A 19,276-nucleotide genomic window follows, 5' to 3' on the forward strand; every position below is an offset into this window, starting at 1 on the left:
AGCTGCAGGTATCGACGATGGAGAGTAAATGAAGAGCCCTCAACGGGAAGAAGCGAAGTGCAGCCAAGAAAGGAGGATCCTTGGTGAAATAAAACAGATGCAATTGTAAATAGTTGTATGGATTCGCAGGTCCCAGTTACTTGACTGTGATATAGGTACAGGGACCCTTACGTTTGGGGTTCCGGTGAAATGTGTACTTGGAGTGTGATATATGTACAGGGACCCTTACGTTTGGGGTTCCGGTGAAATGTGTATATGTTACTGTCTGCTTGAATTAAGTATGGTCTTGTCTTTCCCTTTTATTGAAATCAGGGGTAGCCTAGATTAAGGGAACTGTCTTGGGACTTGTAGTTTCGCATGTTGTTGAGGGGGGGCCTACGGTCCACACAAAAGGAAATAATTGCCCTTCACCTGTGTCGATACGGTCCAAGCATGTAGGGACGTATCGAAGGGGCATCTGTAAGGTTTTCGGGCAATTCGGCCCTTTTGGAGAAACTCAGAGACTGTAAACTGACTTTCCAGCCAAGGGAACAGAACCAGTTTTCCCAGCAGGCTTGGTCCGCTGAGCTGAGTGGGGACATAAGCACATAAATATTTACAAACACCCCCCTAGGAGCTACAAGGAAGAAGGAGCCAGACAACAAGATAACATCAAGACACAGACAAAGGGGCACGGGAATACACAGGAGGCTTGCATGCAAGCAGGACAATGGGATGGTCATAGCCCCATGCAAATGTAAATGACCTGGCCTCCACCAGAGCAGAATCCAATTAACACCCCATCAACATAGCGAGGTGAGAATAGCAGCCATCTCCGGAGCAGCTGGAAGACACTGAAATTCTCCACAAGAGAGCCTAACCTCGTTAAACTAGAAATCAGACTGTCTGAGTCCAGCATATTGCGCTGGAAAAGCCCCTAGAAAATCAGCGGTAGAGAAAAACCAAGTTGGAGGCGGACCTGGGGGAGGTACTCCAATCTTGACAGGAGCTACCGGCAGAAACTCACTGGGAGGAGGGGGGCGGAGCCAGCGCCAAATTCAAATCGCGCAGGTCTGCCTAGCTGGAAGAAGCGGACCTGCAAGGAATACCCGGAAACATACAGCTCTGACCGGCTCAAAGGGGGCGGGACCAGCGGGAACTTTAAAACTTACCTTTTTCAATGCGAAAGGGGCTGGCCGATCACAGAACAAAGCCAGGTAAAGCAATATAAAAGGGGCTGTGTTTTCAATTGGGGGTCGCTTCGTTCTTGGCTCGACCTCTGCACCCCTGACTTGACCTCTGCAGCCTGTGACCGTAAGTAACCCGCAGCAGCTTGCGAAACTCCCTTGATTTTAATAGTGGTTGAGGCTTTGGGGAAGGGAACTTGTTTTGTGCCTTGTGATATTGCTAAAACCTGTGTAATCATAAGAATTTTCGTTGTGTCCGCTATATTACCTTTTGAATAGACTTAGTTGTATTAGAGCATAAGATTTTATTGTGTTTCTTCTGTTGATGATTTTGACCTGGGTTTTACAATAAATCTTGATTTGATGCTAATTGGAGTCGTTTAAATTCTTCAATCCTTCACCAGCGATCTCTGACCAAGTCATTGTTAAAAATACTCCTCACCTTAATTCCGGGTTCAAGGATCGAGGGTCATCTTGAGCGGTTCACTCAGGACAGACTGCTGGTTAGGAAATAAACAGCAGTGTCCTATTCTCTCTCTTGGGAAAGCTACTCTAGTGGAGTAGGAACCGGGTGGGGGTTGTACCACCGGCAAGAGAGAGAATCACCTGGGTATTGGTAGGGGTCTGGAGATCTGTGTGATATAAGTCTCAGGCTGTCGGTTAGGAATAAACGGCAGGCTTGAATCAGTGCTCTCTTCAGTGGAAGTGTCCCAGTGCGACATCCCCTGGCCTCTGAAGTTTCAGTGCCAGCTGGAGAGAGACACACACAGATATTCAAACCCCAGATATCGGCCCAGTAGTGGAGTAGCGGAGATGGCACCCTCTACACCATGGTTCTGAAGGCCATTCAAGGGGAGGGAGTAAATAGGCAAGTTGTAGTTGTAGGGGATTCTATTATCAGGGGGATAGATAGTATCCTTTGTGAGCAGTATAAAGAGTCCCACATGGTATGTTGCCTGCCCGGTGCTAGGGTGCGGGACATCTCTGACCGGCTTGAAAGGATACTGGAGAGGGAGGGGGAGGATCCAGTTGTTGTGGTCCATGTCGGTACCAACAACATAGGCAAGTCTAGGAAAGTGGACCTGTTTAGAGATTATAAAGAGCTAGGATTCAAATTAAAAAACAGGTCCTCAAGGGTCATAATCTCCAGATTACTGCCCGAGCCACGTGCAAATTGGCATAGGGAGGCAAGAATAAGGGAAGTTAACACGTAGTTGAAAGAGTGGTGTGGGAAAGAGGGGTTCCTTTTCATGGGACACTGGCATCAGTTTTGGGACAGGGGGAACCTATACCGTTGGGATGGTGAAAAGAGTAAATAGGGTTGTCAATAGGACCTTAAACTAGAGATTGGGGGGGGAAGGGAAAGTCTGGGATCCAAGAGGTGAAGTAATCAGTGGGAAGCGTAGTTGCTTAGGAATACAAAAAAGCACGAAAAGACAGAACTCAGGAGAGGTTACGATAGTCCCCATCCCACAAAATATGACACAGTGTATGGAAAGGCTCAGGAAACCAAGGTCCACCACACTAAGAAAACAAAAAGGGACGGTCAATAGAGAATTAAAGATGCTATATTTAAATGCGCGCAGTGTACGGAACAAGGTAGATGGGCTTGTGGCCCAGATTGTGACTGCCAGGTATGATGTGGTAGGCATCACAGAGACGTGGTTGCAAGGAGTTCAGGACTGGCATTTAAACATCCAGGAATTCACAACCTATCGAAAAGGCAGAGAGGTGGGCAGAGGGGGCGGGGTTGCCTTGTTAATTAGGAATGAAATTAAATCAATAGCACTAAACGACATAGGGTCAGATGATGTAGAGTCTGTGTGGGTAGAGTTCAGGAACCACAAAGGCAAAAAAAACCATAATGGGAGTTATGTACAGGCCTCCTAACAGTGGTCAGGACCAGGGGCACAAAATGCACCACGAAATAGAAAGTGCATGTCAGAAAGGCAAGGTCACAATGATCATGGGTGACTTCAATATGCAGGTGGACTGGATAAATAATGCTGCCAGTGGACCCAAGGAAAGGGAATTCATTGAATGTTTACAGGAGGACTTTTTGGAACAGCTTGTGATGGAGCCCACGAGGGAACAGGCCATTCTGGACTTAGTGTTATGTAATGAGCCAGACTTGATGAAAGATCTTAAAGTAAGGGAACACTTAGGAGGCAGTGATCATAATATGGTAGAATTCAATCTCCAATTTGAAAGAAAGAAGGTAGATTCAGATGTAAAGTTATGCATTAGTTGCATAAGATGCATTAGTTATGATCTTTCAAAAGTCACTGGAGTCAGGGAAAGTCCCAGAGGATTGGAAAATCGCTGTTGTAACCCCCCTGTTCAAGAAGGGAACAAGGAAAAAGATGGAAAATTATAGGCCAATTAGCCTAACCTCGGTTGTTGGCAAGATTCTAGAATCCATTGTTAAGGATGAGATTTCTAAATTCTTGGAAGTGCAGGGTCGGATTAGGACAAGTCAGCATGGATTTAGTAAGGGGAGGTCATGCCTGACAAACCTGTTAGAGTTCTTTGAAGAGATAACAAATAGGTTAGACCAAGGAGAGCCAATGGATGTTATCTATCTTGACTTCCAAAAGGCCTTTGATAAGGTGCCTCACGGGAGACTGCTGAGTAAAATAAGGGCCCATGGTATTCGAGGCAAGGTACTAACATGGATTGACGATTGGCTGTCAGGCAGAAGGCAGAGAGTTGAGATAAAAGGTTCTTTTTCAGAATGGCAACCAGTGACGAGTGGTGTCCCGCAGGGTTCAGTGTTAGGGACACAGCTGTTCTCTTTATATATTAACGATCTAGATGACGGGATTGGGGGCATTCTGGCTAAGTTTGCCGATGATACAAAGATAGGTGGAGGGGCAGGTAGTATGGAGGAGGTGGGGAAGCTGCAGAAAGATTTAGACAGTTTAGGAGAGTGGTCCAAGAAATGGCTGATGAAATTCAACGTGGGCAAGTGCGAGGTCTTGCACTTTGGAAAAAAGAATAGAGGCATGGACTATTTTCTAAACGGTGACAAAATTCATCATACTGAAATGCAAAGGGACTTGGGAGTCCTAGTCCAGGATTCTCTAAAGGTAAACTTGCAGGTTGAGTCCGTAATTAAGAAAGCAAATGCAATGTTGTCATTTATCTCAAGAGGCTTGGAATATAAAAGCAGGGATGTACTTCTGAAGCTTTATAAAGCATTAGTTAGGCCCCATTTAGAATACTGTGAGCAATTTTGGGTCCCACACCTCAGGAAGGACATACTGGCACTGGAGCGGGTCCAGTGGAGATTCACACGGATGATCCCAGGAATGGTAGGCCTAACATACGATGAACGTCTGAGGATCCTGGGGTTATATTCATTGGAGTTTATGAGGTTGAGGGGAGATCTAATAGAAACTTACAAGACAATGAATGGCTTAGATAGGGTGGATGTAGGGAAGTTGTTTCCATTAGCAGGGGAGACTAGGACCCGGGGGCACAGCCTTAGAATAAAAGGGAGTCACTTTAGAACAGAGATGAGGAGAAACCTCTTCAGCCAGAGAGTGGTGGGTCTGTGGAATTCATTGCCACAGAGGGCGGTGGGGGCCGGGACGTTGAGTGTCTTTGAGACAGAAGTTGATAAATTCTTGATTTCTCGAGGAATTAAGGGCTATGGAGAGAGAGCGGGTAAATGGAGTTGAAATCAGCCATGATTGAATGGTGGAGTGGACTCAATGGGCCGAATGGCCTTACTTCTGCTCCTATGTCTTATGGTCTTATGGTCTTAACACCCTCCACCATCCCAGAAACACTCCCTCATTTGGGTATTTTTGTGAAAAGGCTTCTGGGCACTCTTTGGTGCACACCACACTGATGCTCCGGTACACCTGGCGGAGATAGAAACTCCTGAGGGGTCAGACAGTCGGAGGGCAGGCCAACCCCAGGGACTATCTGCCATCTAGACTGGTTTGGGGCTTCTGCAACGGACAGTCCCATCTATTGTGGAGATGCAGTTGCAGAGCCAGGAACAACATGTGGGGTTGTCAGCGAGCACCCAACACTCTAGGCTCACTCTAGTCCAACCACGGGCAAAAGCAGGAAGGGGTGCCGACCATGCGTGCCATCCAGGCCAACACAGCACAGGTGGCGACTGCGGTGGAGGCCTTGGTGGGGGGGGAGAGTGAGGATTTTGGCGACGGATCAGCATGTCCATGCCCTGGGGCAATTGGTGCAGACGGTGGCTGAGGACCAGAACAGGGCTGCTCTCTCATAGTCAGCCGCGTGCCAGAGCCACGTGCAATGACACTCCTGAGCGGGGCCCAGTTACAGCTGGGAGTGTTGGCGGCATTGCCCAGGCACTGGCGAATGAGGCAATAAGAGAGGAAGATGGCCCAGTCCCAGAGGGAGCTGGCGCAGTCACTGGCTGATGGTGGCACAGTCACAGCATGATGTGGCGCATTCCCAGACGGAGTTGGCCAACTCCGCGTACTCCATGGCCTCAAGCATGCAGACTCTGGCCGAGATGAGACAGGGCCTCCAGGGTCTCGGGGGATAGCTTCACTTGCATCCTTACACCATGGAGTAGCCCGGGGGGGGCATCTGGCACCCCAAGGGAAGAGGACTCCCGCAGGATGCCGGAACACCGCAGCAGCTCGAACTCCCCCCCCCCCCCCCACCTCCTCCCCCCCCACCCTGCTCCTAATGCATCTGGTGAGCAGCAGGCAGAACATGGTTGCTCCACACCACCAGCGATACCCGAGCAGCAGCCAGGCCCATCTGGGACCGGTCGCCCCACAAAACGGCCGCCAACGGGGACCCAGATTGCAGGAAGGGACTCACAGCAGGCCACCTCCACTCCTGATGTACCGTCTGGGTCCCACCTTGACGTAGTGTTAGGGCCCATAATGCCAGACGGTTAGACACCAGTTACATTGGCATGGGTAACAGTATTGTGAGAGGGGCTAGGGTAAGGCTCTGTATACATTTGTTCACATTAAACATCTGTTCACACTGTTACAACCTGCCTCGGTGCTCTGTGAGAAGAATGTGAATGATGGGCTGGTCTGGGCTGGCCAGAGAGGGGGCGCGGAGGGGGAGGGAGTGGAAATGGGCAGGCGGTGTTGGTTGGCTGGACTTCCCACTCTCGCATCCCCACTGTCCGCAGGTGGGGTGCTGAAATTGAAGCGAGCAGGGGGGAGCCTGAAAAGGGGGGCCCTTAGCAACCACATAGTGGGATGGCACTTCCAGGCTGGCAGGGGCACTGCCAGAGTGCCAAGCATTTTGCCCATGTCGGGGATCGGGCTCAGGGTGCTCTGCCTGTATGAGCTGGGGTGTTGGGGAGGGGGAGCCAGAGGACCATCTTATGGGTGAGGTGGGGGTTTTCGGGGGTCACGTTGGGGGGTCGAGAGATCTCTTCCTGCACTGATACTGAATGTGACCTGGGGTGGCGTTCCCTACCGGGGCACTTAAAAAAACTGTTTGCCATTAGATAGCAGGGTCATTCACTTAAAAGTCTTAAGCTCCATCATTTACCCAGAATTGGGAATAGAGCTGCGATGATGACCTTTTGCCAGGAGACCCGGAAGAAACAATTTTCTGCATGCTCTGAGAAATTAATGCCGAGACGTTTTTTGCATTGCAACAAAATGAATAGGTTTGTACGACCATTTTGGTTTATGTGTAGTTCACAGTAATTGCATTGTGTTGTAGCACCATGTGGGCCGAATAAACAGAAACTGCAAAATCTCTTCAGCACCTAAATACAATGTACCTCCAAATTATTAGAGTTAGTCTTCAACATTTGCTCAGTTTTTAGTAGACGTTTGGCCAACTCTGGCACCTCCAAATCCATCTTTAACATACATTTAGCCTCTCGAAGAATCTCAAGAATTCGATGATCAAAGTTTGAGTACATTTTCTCAGTCTCTTGATCACGTATTAAAAGTGTTGCTTGCAGCACTGAATAAATTAAATTTAAAATATTTATTTGCATATACACACAGATAAATAACTGAAAGTTACAATACATTTTTAGAATTTTCAATCCAGGTAAACTTATTATGCTGTAAGTAATAGTTTTATTAGGAAGTGTTTAGTTATAAAAATTTCCATCTCAATAAATTTAACTGTTATAATCTGGCTAGTGATGAGTGCTATGCAAACTAAATCACAAATGGAAATTTGGCAAGACCTCGCATCTCTCTTCATTTTCTAATTTGACGATGAGAAGATACATACTGAAGTTCAAAGCCACAAATTCCTCGAAACACCCTTGAGGATTTTAATTATCAAATTAAAACATTTATTAACAAAAGAAAAGGAAACAAACACGTAAGATTACATTTACACAGTTAAAATTAGTCTTACAGAACAATACCCCAAAGAGTGGACCTTGAGTTGGGTGCTCTTTCCAAGAGCCGGTGCAAACTCGATGGGCTGAATGGCCTCCTTCTGCACTGTAAGTTCTATGATCTATGATCTATGATCAGAGACTTTCTGCTTGGTTAGACTCACAAATAAACACCACTTTTGGCAACGATCCCTTAAAATAGATGTATAGGGCGGGATTCTCCCGGAATTGGCGGGATGGCCCGACGGCGGCGCAAACCACTCCAGCGTTGGTCCAGTGGGAAGTTGCGGAATCCTCCGCACATCCGGGGGCTAGGCCGGCGCCGGAGGGGTTGGCGCGCGCCAACAGCCGCCGAAGGGCCGGTGCGAAATGGCGCATGCGCAGAACCACCGGCGTGGTTCCTGCGCATGTGCAGGGTTCTCCTCCGCGCCGGCCATGGCGGAGCCCTATAGAGGCCGGCGCAAAAGGAAGGAGTGCCCCCATGGCACAGGTCCGCCCGCAGATCGGTGGGCCCCGATCGCGGGCCAGGCCACCGTGGGAGCCCGCCCCCCCGAGGCCAGATCCCCCCGCACCCCCTGAGGGCTCCACTAGATGGCCAACCAGCCATGTGGGACCATGTCCATTTCACGCCGGCGGGACTGGCCAGGAACCGACGGCTGCTCGGCCCATCAGGGCCCAGAGAATTGCCGGGGGGGTGCGCTGTCAAAGGCCCCCGACCAGCATGACATAAACCCCACCCCCGCCTGAAAACCGGAGAATATGGCAGCCGGCGTCGGAGGGGGGGACGGGAATCACGCCGCCCCCCCCCCCCCCGGGGATTCTCTGACCCAGCAGGGGGGTCGGTGAATCCTGCCCATAATCTATAAATTTAAATAACAATATCCCAAGGCAAAGCCACTATCACTTCGATGAGGTATAATAATAATACTCGCTTATTGTCACAAGTAGACTACAGTGGTGTTACTGTGAAAAGTCCCGAGTCGCCACATTCCAGCGCCTGTTCGGGGAGGCCAGTACGGGAATTGAACCCGCGTTGCTGGCCTTGTTTGCATTACAAGCCAGCTGTTTAGCCCACAGTGCTAAACCAGCCCCTGCCTACCACACAATGGCCTGGATTCTCCACGCTGTTGTACCGGAAATGCGAATCGTGACCGGGAGTCCGGCATATATCAAGATTCGTCCCCGGCACTGAACCGAACTTCATGCTCTGGTCCCTCACTGGTGGCGATAGCATTAGACCATAAGACATAGAAGCAGAATCAGGACATTTGGCCCATCTGCTGTGTAAGGTTTTCGGGCAATTCGGCCCTTTTGGAAAAACTCAGAGACTGTAAACTGACTTTTCAGCCAAGAGAACAGAACCAGTTTTCCCAGCAGGCTTGGTCCGCTGAGCTGAGTAGGGACATAAGTACATGAATATTTACAAACACCCCCCTAGGAGCTACAAGGAAGAAGGAGCCAGACAACAAGATAACATCAAAACACAGACAAAGGGGCACGGGAATACACAGGAGGCTCGCCTGCAAGCAGGACAATGGGATGGTCATAGCCCCATGCAAATGTAAATGACCTGGCCTCCACCAGAGCAGAATCCAATTAACACCCCATCAACATAGCGAGGTGAGAATAGCAGCCATCTCCGGAGCAGCTGGAAGACACTGAAATTCTTCACAAGAGAGCTTAACCTCGTTATCCTAGGAAACAGACTGTCTGGGTTCAGCATATTGCGCTGGAAAAGCCCCTGTAAGATCAGCGGTAGAAAAAACCAAGTTGGAGGCGGACCTGGGGGAGGTACTCCAATTTTGACAGAAGCTACCGGCAGAAACTCACTGGGAGGAGGGGGGCGGAGCCAGCGCCAAATTCAAATCGCGCAGGTCTGAAAAAAACCAAGTTGGAGGCGGACCTGGGGGAGGTACTCCAATCTTGACAGAAGCTACCGGCAGAAACTCACTGGAAGGAGGGGGCGGAGCCAGCGCCAAATTCAAATCGCGCAGGTCTGCCTAGCTGGAAGGGGCGGACCTGCGAGGAATACCCGGAAACATACAGCTCTGACCGGCTCAAAAGGGGGCGGGACCAGCGGGAACTTTAAAACTTACCTTTTTCAATGCAAAAGGGGCTGGCCGATCACAGAACAAAGCCAGGTATAACAATATAAAAGGGGCTGTGTTTTCGATTGGGGGTCTCTTCGTTCTTGGCTCGACCTCTGCACCCCTGACTTGACCTCTGCAGCCTGTGACCGTAAGTACCCCGCAGCAGCTTGCGAAACTCCCTTGACTTTAATAGTGGTTGAGGCTTTGGGGAAGGGAACTTGTGTTGTGCCTTGTGATATTGCTAAAAACTGTGTAATCATAAGAATTTTCGTTGTGTCCGCTATATTACTTTTGAATAGACTTAGTTGTATTAGAGCATAAGATTTTATTGTGTTTCTTCTGTTGATGATTTTGACCTGGGTTTTGCAATAAACCTTGATTTGATGATAATTGGAGTCGTTTAAATTCTTCAATCTTTCACCAGCGATCTCTGACCAAGTCATTGTTAAAAATACTCCTCACCTTAATTCCGGGTTCAAGAATCGAGGGTCATCTTGAGCGATTCACTCAGGACAGACTGCTGGTTAGGAAATAAACAGCAGTGTCCTATTCTCTCTCTTGGGAAAGCTACTCTAGTGGAGTAGGAACCGGGTGGGTGTTGTACCACCGGCAAGAGAGAGAGTCACCTGGGTATTGGTAGAGGTCTGGAGATCTGTGTGATATAAGTCTCAGGCTGTCGGTTAGGAATAAACGGCAGGCTTGAATCAGTGCTCTCTTCAGTGGAAGTGTCCCAGTGCGACATCCCCTGGCCTCTGAAGTTTCAGTCGCCAGCTGGAGAGAGACACACACAGATATTCAAACCCCAGATATCGGCCCAGTAGTGGAGTAGCGGAGATGGCACCCTCTACAATGGCGACCACGAAGGGACCCCGGTGGTTTGGAGTATGTGACTTGGCAGAGGGGGTGAGGGAACGAAGCAAAATGGAGGAGAGAATATCCTCATATTTGTGGCAAAAGGTCAACCTCACCAAACCTTGGGTCTCAGAATTGATCAATGCGGAGCAACCGGTAATGGCAGCGGCTGCATGGACAGAAAGCAAGGCGCACAAAAGGCACTTGGAGAAGGCAGTTTGGCTGGTTTGCCTGTCCGAGCAGGTAGTCAAGACAGAGGATAGGGTCGAAGAGTTAGAGCAGGAGTTGAGAGAAGTGAGGGCCAGCGCAGGGGACAGCGCTAGCGCAGCGGAACGACTGCGGGAAGAAATGGCAGAAATTAAACAGGACAGCGCGAGTGTAGCGGAACGACTGCGGGAAGAAATGGCAGAAATGAAACAGGAAAGCGAGTCTAACAGGTGTGAGAAGGACTATCTCCACTGCCAGATAGTGGAGGGTAAAGAAAAGGAACGGAGGCTCCAGGAACTCTATGCTCGGAGTACAGAGCAGTGTAGGAAGCTGGAGGGGAAGTTCCGGGACATCCAGGCAGCGTACCGAGTGGCTCGCGAGGAAGTAGGGGACTGTGCCCATGGGCCGTGCCAGGCACGAATAACGGAGTTAGAGGAGGCCTTGTCCAAGGTCAGGGGACAGATACACCTGGTAGGCCCAGGGGGTGTCCCAAGGGGCAAGGTGCTCCTCGCAGCGGATGATTCCCCACAGGCCAAGGGGAATAGACCGCCTCCTGAGGCACCGGGATCGTGCCCGGGTCGGCAAGCGGGGAACGGACTGCACGTTCAAGGGCAAGGCCAAGGGGGGTCGGCAGGGTACCCCCAGCTGGAGGCGTGTCCGCCTGGTTTCGTATGTGGGTCCCCATGGGATGGAGACAGACCCCTGCCTGGGATGCCGGTGGCGGGGCCGGGTCAGCAGGCAGGGTTTGGACCGCCCGGTCAGGGGCAGGTCCAAGGGGGGCCAGTGGTGTATCCCCAGATAGCGGCGTCTCCTATATGGGTAGCTAGCCCGGGGACAGGGGGGCTACCCAACGAGGCAGGAGAACCGGACAGTGGGGAGGAGGAGCAGGAACCCCAGGTAGGGCAGATGTGCCCTGTCAGGCAAAGGAGGTATGGTCCCCCGGCGGGGATGGCAAATAGGGGACCGGTTGAGGGCGACATTATCGTTCCTCATGGGGCATCCGCGCTCAGGGGGATGGTGGCCCACGTTCCCAGACTAACTCAAAAGGGGGACCCGTCGCTGCATTTTATGGAGGTGGAACAGGCAGCCCACACCAATGACTGCGACGAAGGGGAGCAAATAAAGATGCTCCTGATAACCCTAGATGCCCAGCTATGCAGGACAGTGACCTCTGGGAATGGGGGAAGACCTGACACCTGGGCGGCAGCACAGACTGATGTTCTGGAGGCCATGGGCTTGAATCTGGGGAGCCCTTTCATGAGGGTGGGGGAAACCAAGCAGCAACCAGGGGAATCTCCCACCATGTTCGCAGACAGACTGTGGACTGTCTATATGGAGGCATGCGGGGTTCCCGCGGATAGACGGAATCTAGGGGAAAGAACCGCCCACTGGCTGAAAACGCTAGTTGCCAATTGCCTCCCCAACGTTAGGGCAAAAGCCGAACACTGGTTCGACCCGCAGACCCCGGCCCTTAACGAGGAAGAGGTCCTCAGGAAACTTACCCTCGCCTATCGTAATGGGGAGAGGGGTGAGGACAAGCCCCTGAAGGGTAAAGTGCACGAAATCGTGCCAGCAGCCCCTAAGAGAGAGTGGAAGCATGAGGGCACCCGGACCTCCGACAAGAAACCGGTATGCTACGGGTGTGGGAAAGCCGGGCATTTCAAGAGGGAATGCAAAAACCCCAGCAAACCGGAGAGGGCTCCCGCAGTAGAGAGTCAGACCCCGGTGGCAGGAGCAGCTGCCCCGGGAACCATCGAGATAAGTAAAATCTTAGCCCTTTTGCAAGGCTCAGGACAGGTGGCCATGGCAACGGGCCAGGGACAGCCCGCCCCCGCACCCAGGGAAGCCTCCGAATGACTAGCCCCTCAGCAACCCACCTTTCTATGCCCACTGGAGTATGGCCCATGCGGGAGACCCTGGGTGAAAATGGAGGTCCAGGATACGGTCGGGAGTTACCTACTGGACACAGGGGCTTCCAGTACTATAGTCCACACGGACAATCCCCGGGCATCCCCTCTGTCTAGCGGGGTACCCTATAGCCTCATTGGATTTACCGGGAACGAAAAAATGGGTTTTTTCTCTGTTCCCCTGTCTATCAGGTTAGGGGCACTCCAGGCGCACTGGAAATGCGTCCTGATGAGATGGGAACAGGAGGGGAAAGGGATCCTAGGAGCTGATTTCATAGTGGCTCATCAGATCCTGGTGGACCTAAGAAATCACTGCTTGTGGGGTGCAGCAACGGAAGGGGCTGAAAGGGAGTTGAGGGTAATAGACAGAGCCCAGGAGAAGGGAGCTTTGTGTGTGGTACAGCCAAAGGAAGGGTACGATCTAGAAGCCCTGGAGAGGAATACCCCGGAAGAGTTCAGGGAGTATGTCCGCAAGAATCTGGCTGCTTTTGCCACCCACAAGCATGATTGTGGGAGAGTTACCGGGACAGAGGTCAGGATAGATGGGGACCCCATGTCCCAGCCCCAGAAACAGTACCGCTTCCCCCGGGAAGCAGAGGCAGACTTGGAGGTGGCCCTAAACTCACTGGTGCGGCAAGGGGTGTTGAGGACAATTGCCACCCATGTAAACTCCCCGCTCTGGCCGGTGAGGAAGCCGGACAACTCCTGGAGGGCCACCGTGGACTACAGAGTCCTGAATAAACACATTCCGGCCTGAGCCCCAACGGTGGCGGCCGTGGCAGACTTGTTAGGAGAAATTCCAGCATCCGCCTCAATTTTTACGGTGCTGGATATTTCGAATGGATTTTGGTCAGTCCCGGTCAGAAGGGAAGACCAATACAAGTTTGCCTTTACTTTTAAGGGGCAACAATACACCTGGACCTGTCTCCCGCAGGGATTCCACAACAGCCCGAGCATTTTCCATCAATGCATGGCCGAATGCCTAAAGGGCTTCAGTGAGCCACACAAGCTGGTGCAGTATGTGGACGACATCCTGTTGTTCACCAGTACTAGGGAGGAGCATGGGCCCCTAGTGGACGAGCTGTTGGGGATGTTACACAAAGGAGGGCTGAAAGTTAACCCTAAAAAGGCACAGATCGGGCTAGGAGAGGTGAAGTTCCTGGGGTTAACCCTGAGAGCTGGGGAGAGAGGGATTGACACCGCCAGGAGACAAACAGTGCAGGAACTCCCAGTCCCCGTAGATGTAAAGGGGATACGGTCCTTTTTAGGAATCACCGGCTACTGCAGGGATTTCATTGAGGACTATGCCACCACAGCAGCGCCTCTGCTTAGGCTGCTGCACAAGGGGGTGGAGTGGGACTGGGACAGCAAATGTGAGACGGCGTTCGTCCAACTCAAGCAGGACTTGCAGAAAGCCCCAGCCCTGGGAGCCATTAACCCCCGGGAGGAGTTTTTCCTGGAGGTGGCCGCAGGCAGCGATGGCCTGAGTGCTGTGCTCCTCCAGACCCGACATGGCAAATTGAGGCCGGTGGTGTACTCCTCTCGGGTCCTCACAGACGTGGAGCGGGCATACTCCAACTGTGAGAGGCATCTGCTGGCCACCCACTGGGCGGTAAAGCGAATGCAGGTATTTGTTAGGATGGGCCCCATCACTCTCCTGACACATCACACCCCGACCCAAATGCTGCTGGACGGCCGGATTAAGGACGGCACGGTCAGCAGCGCCAGGATCACCAGGTGGACCCTCCTGCTGTCTCAGATGGCCCTTCAGGTAAAAGGGCTGAATGAGCCACAGCTCGCAGCCAACCTGATATACCCCGGGGAGCCACACCACTGTTCCGTAGAAGGGGTATGGGAGGTAGGGTTCGGACTCAGGGCAGGGCTGCACCCGACAGGGAGGGAGATCTATGTGGATGGGTCCAGTACGGTAGCGGAGGGCGTCAGACTCACGGGCTGCGGGATCTGGGACCCCGATGCCGACATAGCCCTGGCCCTTAAACTCCCCCATACACTCAGCGCGCAGCAGGCAGAGCTGGCTGCAGTGATGTATGTGGTGACCCACCCCGACCTTTTTCCCACGCCGTATACCATCTGCTCAGATAGCATGTTCACATGCAACTCCTGCACGGAGTACCTGGCTATCTGGTCCCGCCGAGGATACACCTCCTCGGATGGAAAACCACTGGCCACAAAACCCCTCCTCGAGAAGATCGTGGCGGCAGTTGGGCAGGGGGAGGACAGGTATATCCTCAAGGTGAAAGCTCACTCCAAAACAGAGCCACGGGGCGAGGGGAACCAGAAAGCAGACGGCCTGGCTCGAGAGGGGGCTAAGAATGGGATAGCGTGGGACCCGTACGAAGAGGGACAGGTAGCGGCCGTTACAAGACAGCCCCAGAGGGGGGGTGGGACGAGTTTGGCCCCAGATCTGGCCACTGCCCAGGGACAGGACCCCGAGCTGAAAAAAGTCATAACGGCCATGGGTAGACAGGAAAGGATAGAGGGGCCCTATGGGGGAAAGGACATCACACTGAAGGAGGGCATGCTCTTCAGGGGGGCCCAGTGGATAGTGCCTTCCCAGCATCATAGGGAATTTATCGAAATGGCCCATGAAAGCCCCGGAGCGGGACATCCCGGCCCTGAGACCACCTGGCAACGGGTGGAGAGGGTGGGGTGGTGGCCGAGCCTCCGGGAGGATGCTCGCGATTTCTGTGCAAGCTGCCTGGTGTGTGCTACCAATAACCCGGATCCCAAGAAGAGAAAGGTCTCGTTGGGGCACACCCGCAGGGTGGAGGGGCCCTGGCAGTCGATACAGATCGACTATATTGGACCCCTTCCCCCAGCGGCAGGGGGTTACAAGTACTGTCTGGTGTTGGTGGATATTTTCACCAAGTGGGTAGAAGCCTTCCCCTGCCGAACAGCCACCGCAGCAGGCACAGCCAGGATACTGGTCAGGGAGGTATTCTCGAGGTGGGGACTCCCACAGTTTGTGGAGTCAGATCAGGGGAGTCACTTCACGGGACAAGTGATGCAAGCGACCCTGAAAGTCCTGGGGATTAAGGCAAAATGGCATGTGGCTTATAACCCTCAATCCTCAGGTCCTGTGGAAAGGTTAAATAGGACCATAAAGGAGAGGATCAGGAAAGAAACTGGCAGCTCGCCCAACCGGTGGGTAGAAATCTTGCCCTTAGTTTTAATGGGGATCCGGGCAAGCCAGTCCAGAAGCACAGGGTACTCCCCGCACGAGCTCATGACAGGGAGAGTCATGAGAACCCCGATCCATGTCAGGGTACCTTCCCTGACAGAGGGGCAGCTTAGGGAGGTAAATCGAGACAAGTTTGCTAAGAAGCTGATGGAGCAGCTAAAGGAAATTAACTGGCAGGCAGCGTTTAATATGGGGACCCAGCACCGGAGGAACAAGCTGCTACTCGAGCCCCACACTACCCAGGAATGGGCCATAGGGGACCAAGTAATGGTCCGGAATTTTGCACGGGTAGGAGCCTTCGAGCCACTGTACGCGGGACCGTACAGTATAGTGGACAAGGCCAGCCCCATGGTTTACGCAGTACAGCTCCCCCGGAAGATTAAATGGTTCCACGTGAACCAGTGCAAACTTTTCGACCCCACCAGGGCCGGTAAGAGTAAGTTGGGGGGGGGGCTGGGAGTGATAGTGGAGAAACCGCCTGCAGAATTGACGACGGTGGGGGAGGTCCCTGACTCCACGACCACACAACCGGTGGCAAGGTACTGTCCCCAAGGGGCAGTCCCAAAGAGACCGACAGTGCTGCAAGCACCCAACCCAGGGACAGTGATGATTCCCAAGCCCTTACCTGTGGGTCAGGTGGCCTGCCTTAGTATAGAGGCTAAGGAGGCGGAGGAAGGGGAAATATCACCTTGGGCTTGGGAACCAGTCAGGGGACGAAGGAGCAATCGGGTCTCCAAGCCCCCTCTAAGATGGTCACCCTCACAACTCCCTAGAACCCGGTCCCGCAGTAAGGGGGCCCGAATAGGAGGGAGCGCTGAGGGATCCCCGAACCCTGTTGGGGAAGGAGAGGCAAGAGGCAGCCCGAACCCCCGGGAGGGGACGGTCTGGCCCGAGCCATTCGACCAAACAGGCGGACTGCCCCAGTTTAGCGGGGCACAGTTTTAATTTGGCCACCCGGAGACGGGTGGCATTGTATATATCATCTTCCTTTTTCTTTCCCCCTGCTAGTTCTAATTAGTATGTAGTTGTGTGTGAAGTATTTAGGATCGTGGGGACACAGGAGCGCCTGGTGCAAGGGTAAAATGATGAAGCACCAGGCACTAGGACCCTGGTGCAGCCGGGCTGTAAACACAGAATCACAGACAGGCTGCGGCAACTTCAAAGCAGGAGCTGCTGCTGCCACCGGATAGCGGCAGGCACTAGGACCCTGGGGAGCCGGGCTGTAAACACAGAATCACAGACAGGCTGCGGCAACTTCAAAGCAGGAGCTGCTGCCGCCACCGGATAGCACCCATGCACTTCAAGGTAGGTAGTTCTGTGGAGGCAAGGATGTGTTTTGTTTGTCTTACAGATGGGGCACCCGATGATGTGGAGTTTGCTGATCCTGGCGATGGTGGGACCGGGAGAACTCCGCAGAGGCGAAACAGAAGAGTCCTTTGTCTATGGCTGTTCTGGCGGCAGAGCCCCCCTGGTCACTACCGGACAGGGAAACCAGGTGGCCATAGAACAGGCCCGCTACTCACACCTAGGGAGGTGGCCTGGGTGGCTGGGGTCGAACTCGACCAGGTACTCCAGCCACCACAGCTTCACCTATGGAGAGGCCTCGGTACTCTGCGAGGAGATACAGGTGGCGACTGACCGGGTTAGGGTGACTGAGGGCAGGCGGGTGTGTTTAACCTGTGAGGGGGACGTTCCTGTGGGGAGATGGTGGTGGCTCAGGAAGCTGAGCCCGGACATGAGGGATCGATCCTCGGACTGGGAACGAATGGACAATAACACCTACCGAACCATCACGGGGTCACCGGGTAGGATCACCGTTTGCTGGGATAAGTGGTGGGCTTCCGACCAGGGCATGTATCTATGTTTGTGGGGGTCGGCCAAGGCATGTCCACAAGGGGCATCAATCACCTTTGTAAGGTGGTGGCAAGACACCGGGCATGGGATAAATTGGGATCATAATGGGAAGGGATGTGTAACCCCCGGAGGGAAAGAAACCGTGAGAGCTACCGAACTGCTGGTTCAGGTAAAGAGGCCCCTACCCACAGCCCAACCAATCGACCCTCACAACTGTCCAATCACCACCCGGGGGCCCGAAAATGGTTTGCTGCTCGTCCCAACAAAGAAACTATTATACCAGGGGGTACATTACGCGGTGGCCTCGGTGGTGCTAAACCTAACCGAGGTGAAGTTACCAGAGTGGTGCCCTCGCAAGACTGAACTATTGTACCAGGCGCTGCTGAAGGACATGTTCCAGAAATTCCACAATTTGGATTTTGGGGACGTTGAAGTGGAGGATTTGTACAATAGGGCAGGGGAATTTAATGGGGACTCCAGTAGACAACGTAGAGGGCTAGTCAATGATGGGTTCACTGCCTTCAATACGGGGACATCCATTGTCAACAGTATGGATACTGTAGAGCTGGCCTTGCAAATCAATCAGCTAAAAGGCCAGCTGAGAAAGGTATTGAAGGATGAGAACACAGTAGTGCGGTCGGGTTTGCACGAGGAGGTGGCAATGACCCTACATCTAAAAGAAATAATCGCGCAATTGGAAGGGCATGCAAAAGCCATTAACGCGCTAATTAAAGAAGATCGAAATTCATCGGATCAGGCTGCCCAGAATGAAGTGTGTGGGCTGTATGGTGCCTGGTTGCTAGGAGAGGGGAGGAGTAATCTGGAGGACCTGAGACAGGGTCAGGTCCCCTCGTGGATTAGCAACAGGCACTTGGCAGCGCTGCACCCATTCCACAGGGTTTTGAGTCCTTGCCAGCTCCGTGCAGCCTCAGAGGCATACCCGGTACCGGTCGATTGTGGGAGGTCAAACCACACAATCTTGGGGGTCATCGTGAGAATCCCAATCTTGGGTAGTTCAGCACAGCCGGTGCCGCTGTACCGAGTGGAGAATGTGGGGGTCATTCGTGGGGGGGTACACATTCGGTTTGGAAAGGTCCCGCCGTATGTCATAGTGCGGGAGCGAGCTGTGGCAGGCATTGACCTCTCGGGCTGCCGGAGCCGGGGAGCGCAGGTAATCCTGTGCCCTCAGCACCTGGGCACTGAGGCGCGACCCCAGTGCGGGTTCAGGACTGTTGGGGCAGAACCTATTAACTGCACCATGGAGGCAATGGCAGCGAGCCATGTCCAGCCCCAGGTGGCATATATAGGAAGTGGGACATACTGTGTCACCACTGGAGCCCAGCAGTATCAACATGGGCCACAGCAGTGGTGTCCGATACTGCACAGCAGCTTCTGTTTTAAACCCAAAGCAGAGGTCCAGGTAGCACAGCAACGAATACTGCCCATTCCACGACCCTCCTCAGTTCACCTCTCGGTACGGGAAAACATTACTAACATACAAGAATATGTGGCCCGTTTTGGGTACGATATTCCCCCGGTTAAGGAAGACCTAAGGGTATTACTGCAAGCTGTGGAAGTCTCACAAAGACACTTTTTCTCCTTAGAGCAAAAAACCCAAAACATTGATCGTGAAATTACAGATCTCAAAGCCCCGGACTGGTGGAACA

General features: G+C 52.7%; 1 protein-coding gene across 1 annotated transcript in view; it reads right to left on the minus strand.

Moving 5' to 3' along the window:
• LOC140411508 (dynein axonemal heavy chain 8-like) overlaps positions 1–19,276 on the minus strand; it is a 2,059,122-nt gene that overhangs the window by 1,386,344 nt on the left and 653,502 nt on the right. Inside the window, exon 17 of the mRNA XM_072500594.1 lies at positions 6,919–7,106. Within this exon, the coding sequence (XP_072356695.1) occupies positions 6,919–7,106 (188 nt within the window). The remainder of the gene's footprint in view (positions 1–6,918; positions 7,107–19,276) is intronic.

The sequence above is a fragment of the Scyliorhinus torazame genome, chromosome 4, assembly GCF_047496885.1.
Source record: "Scyliorhinus torazame isolate Kashiwa2021f chromosome 4, sScyTor2.1, whole genome shotgun sequence".
NCBI classification, from domain to species: Eukaryota; Metazoa; Chordata; class Chondrichthyes; order Carcharhiniformes; family Scyliorhinidae; genus Scyliorhinus; species Scyliorhinus torazame.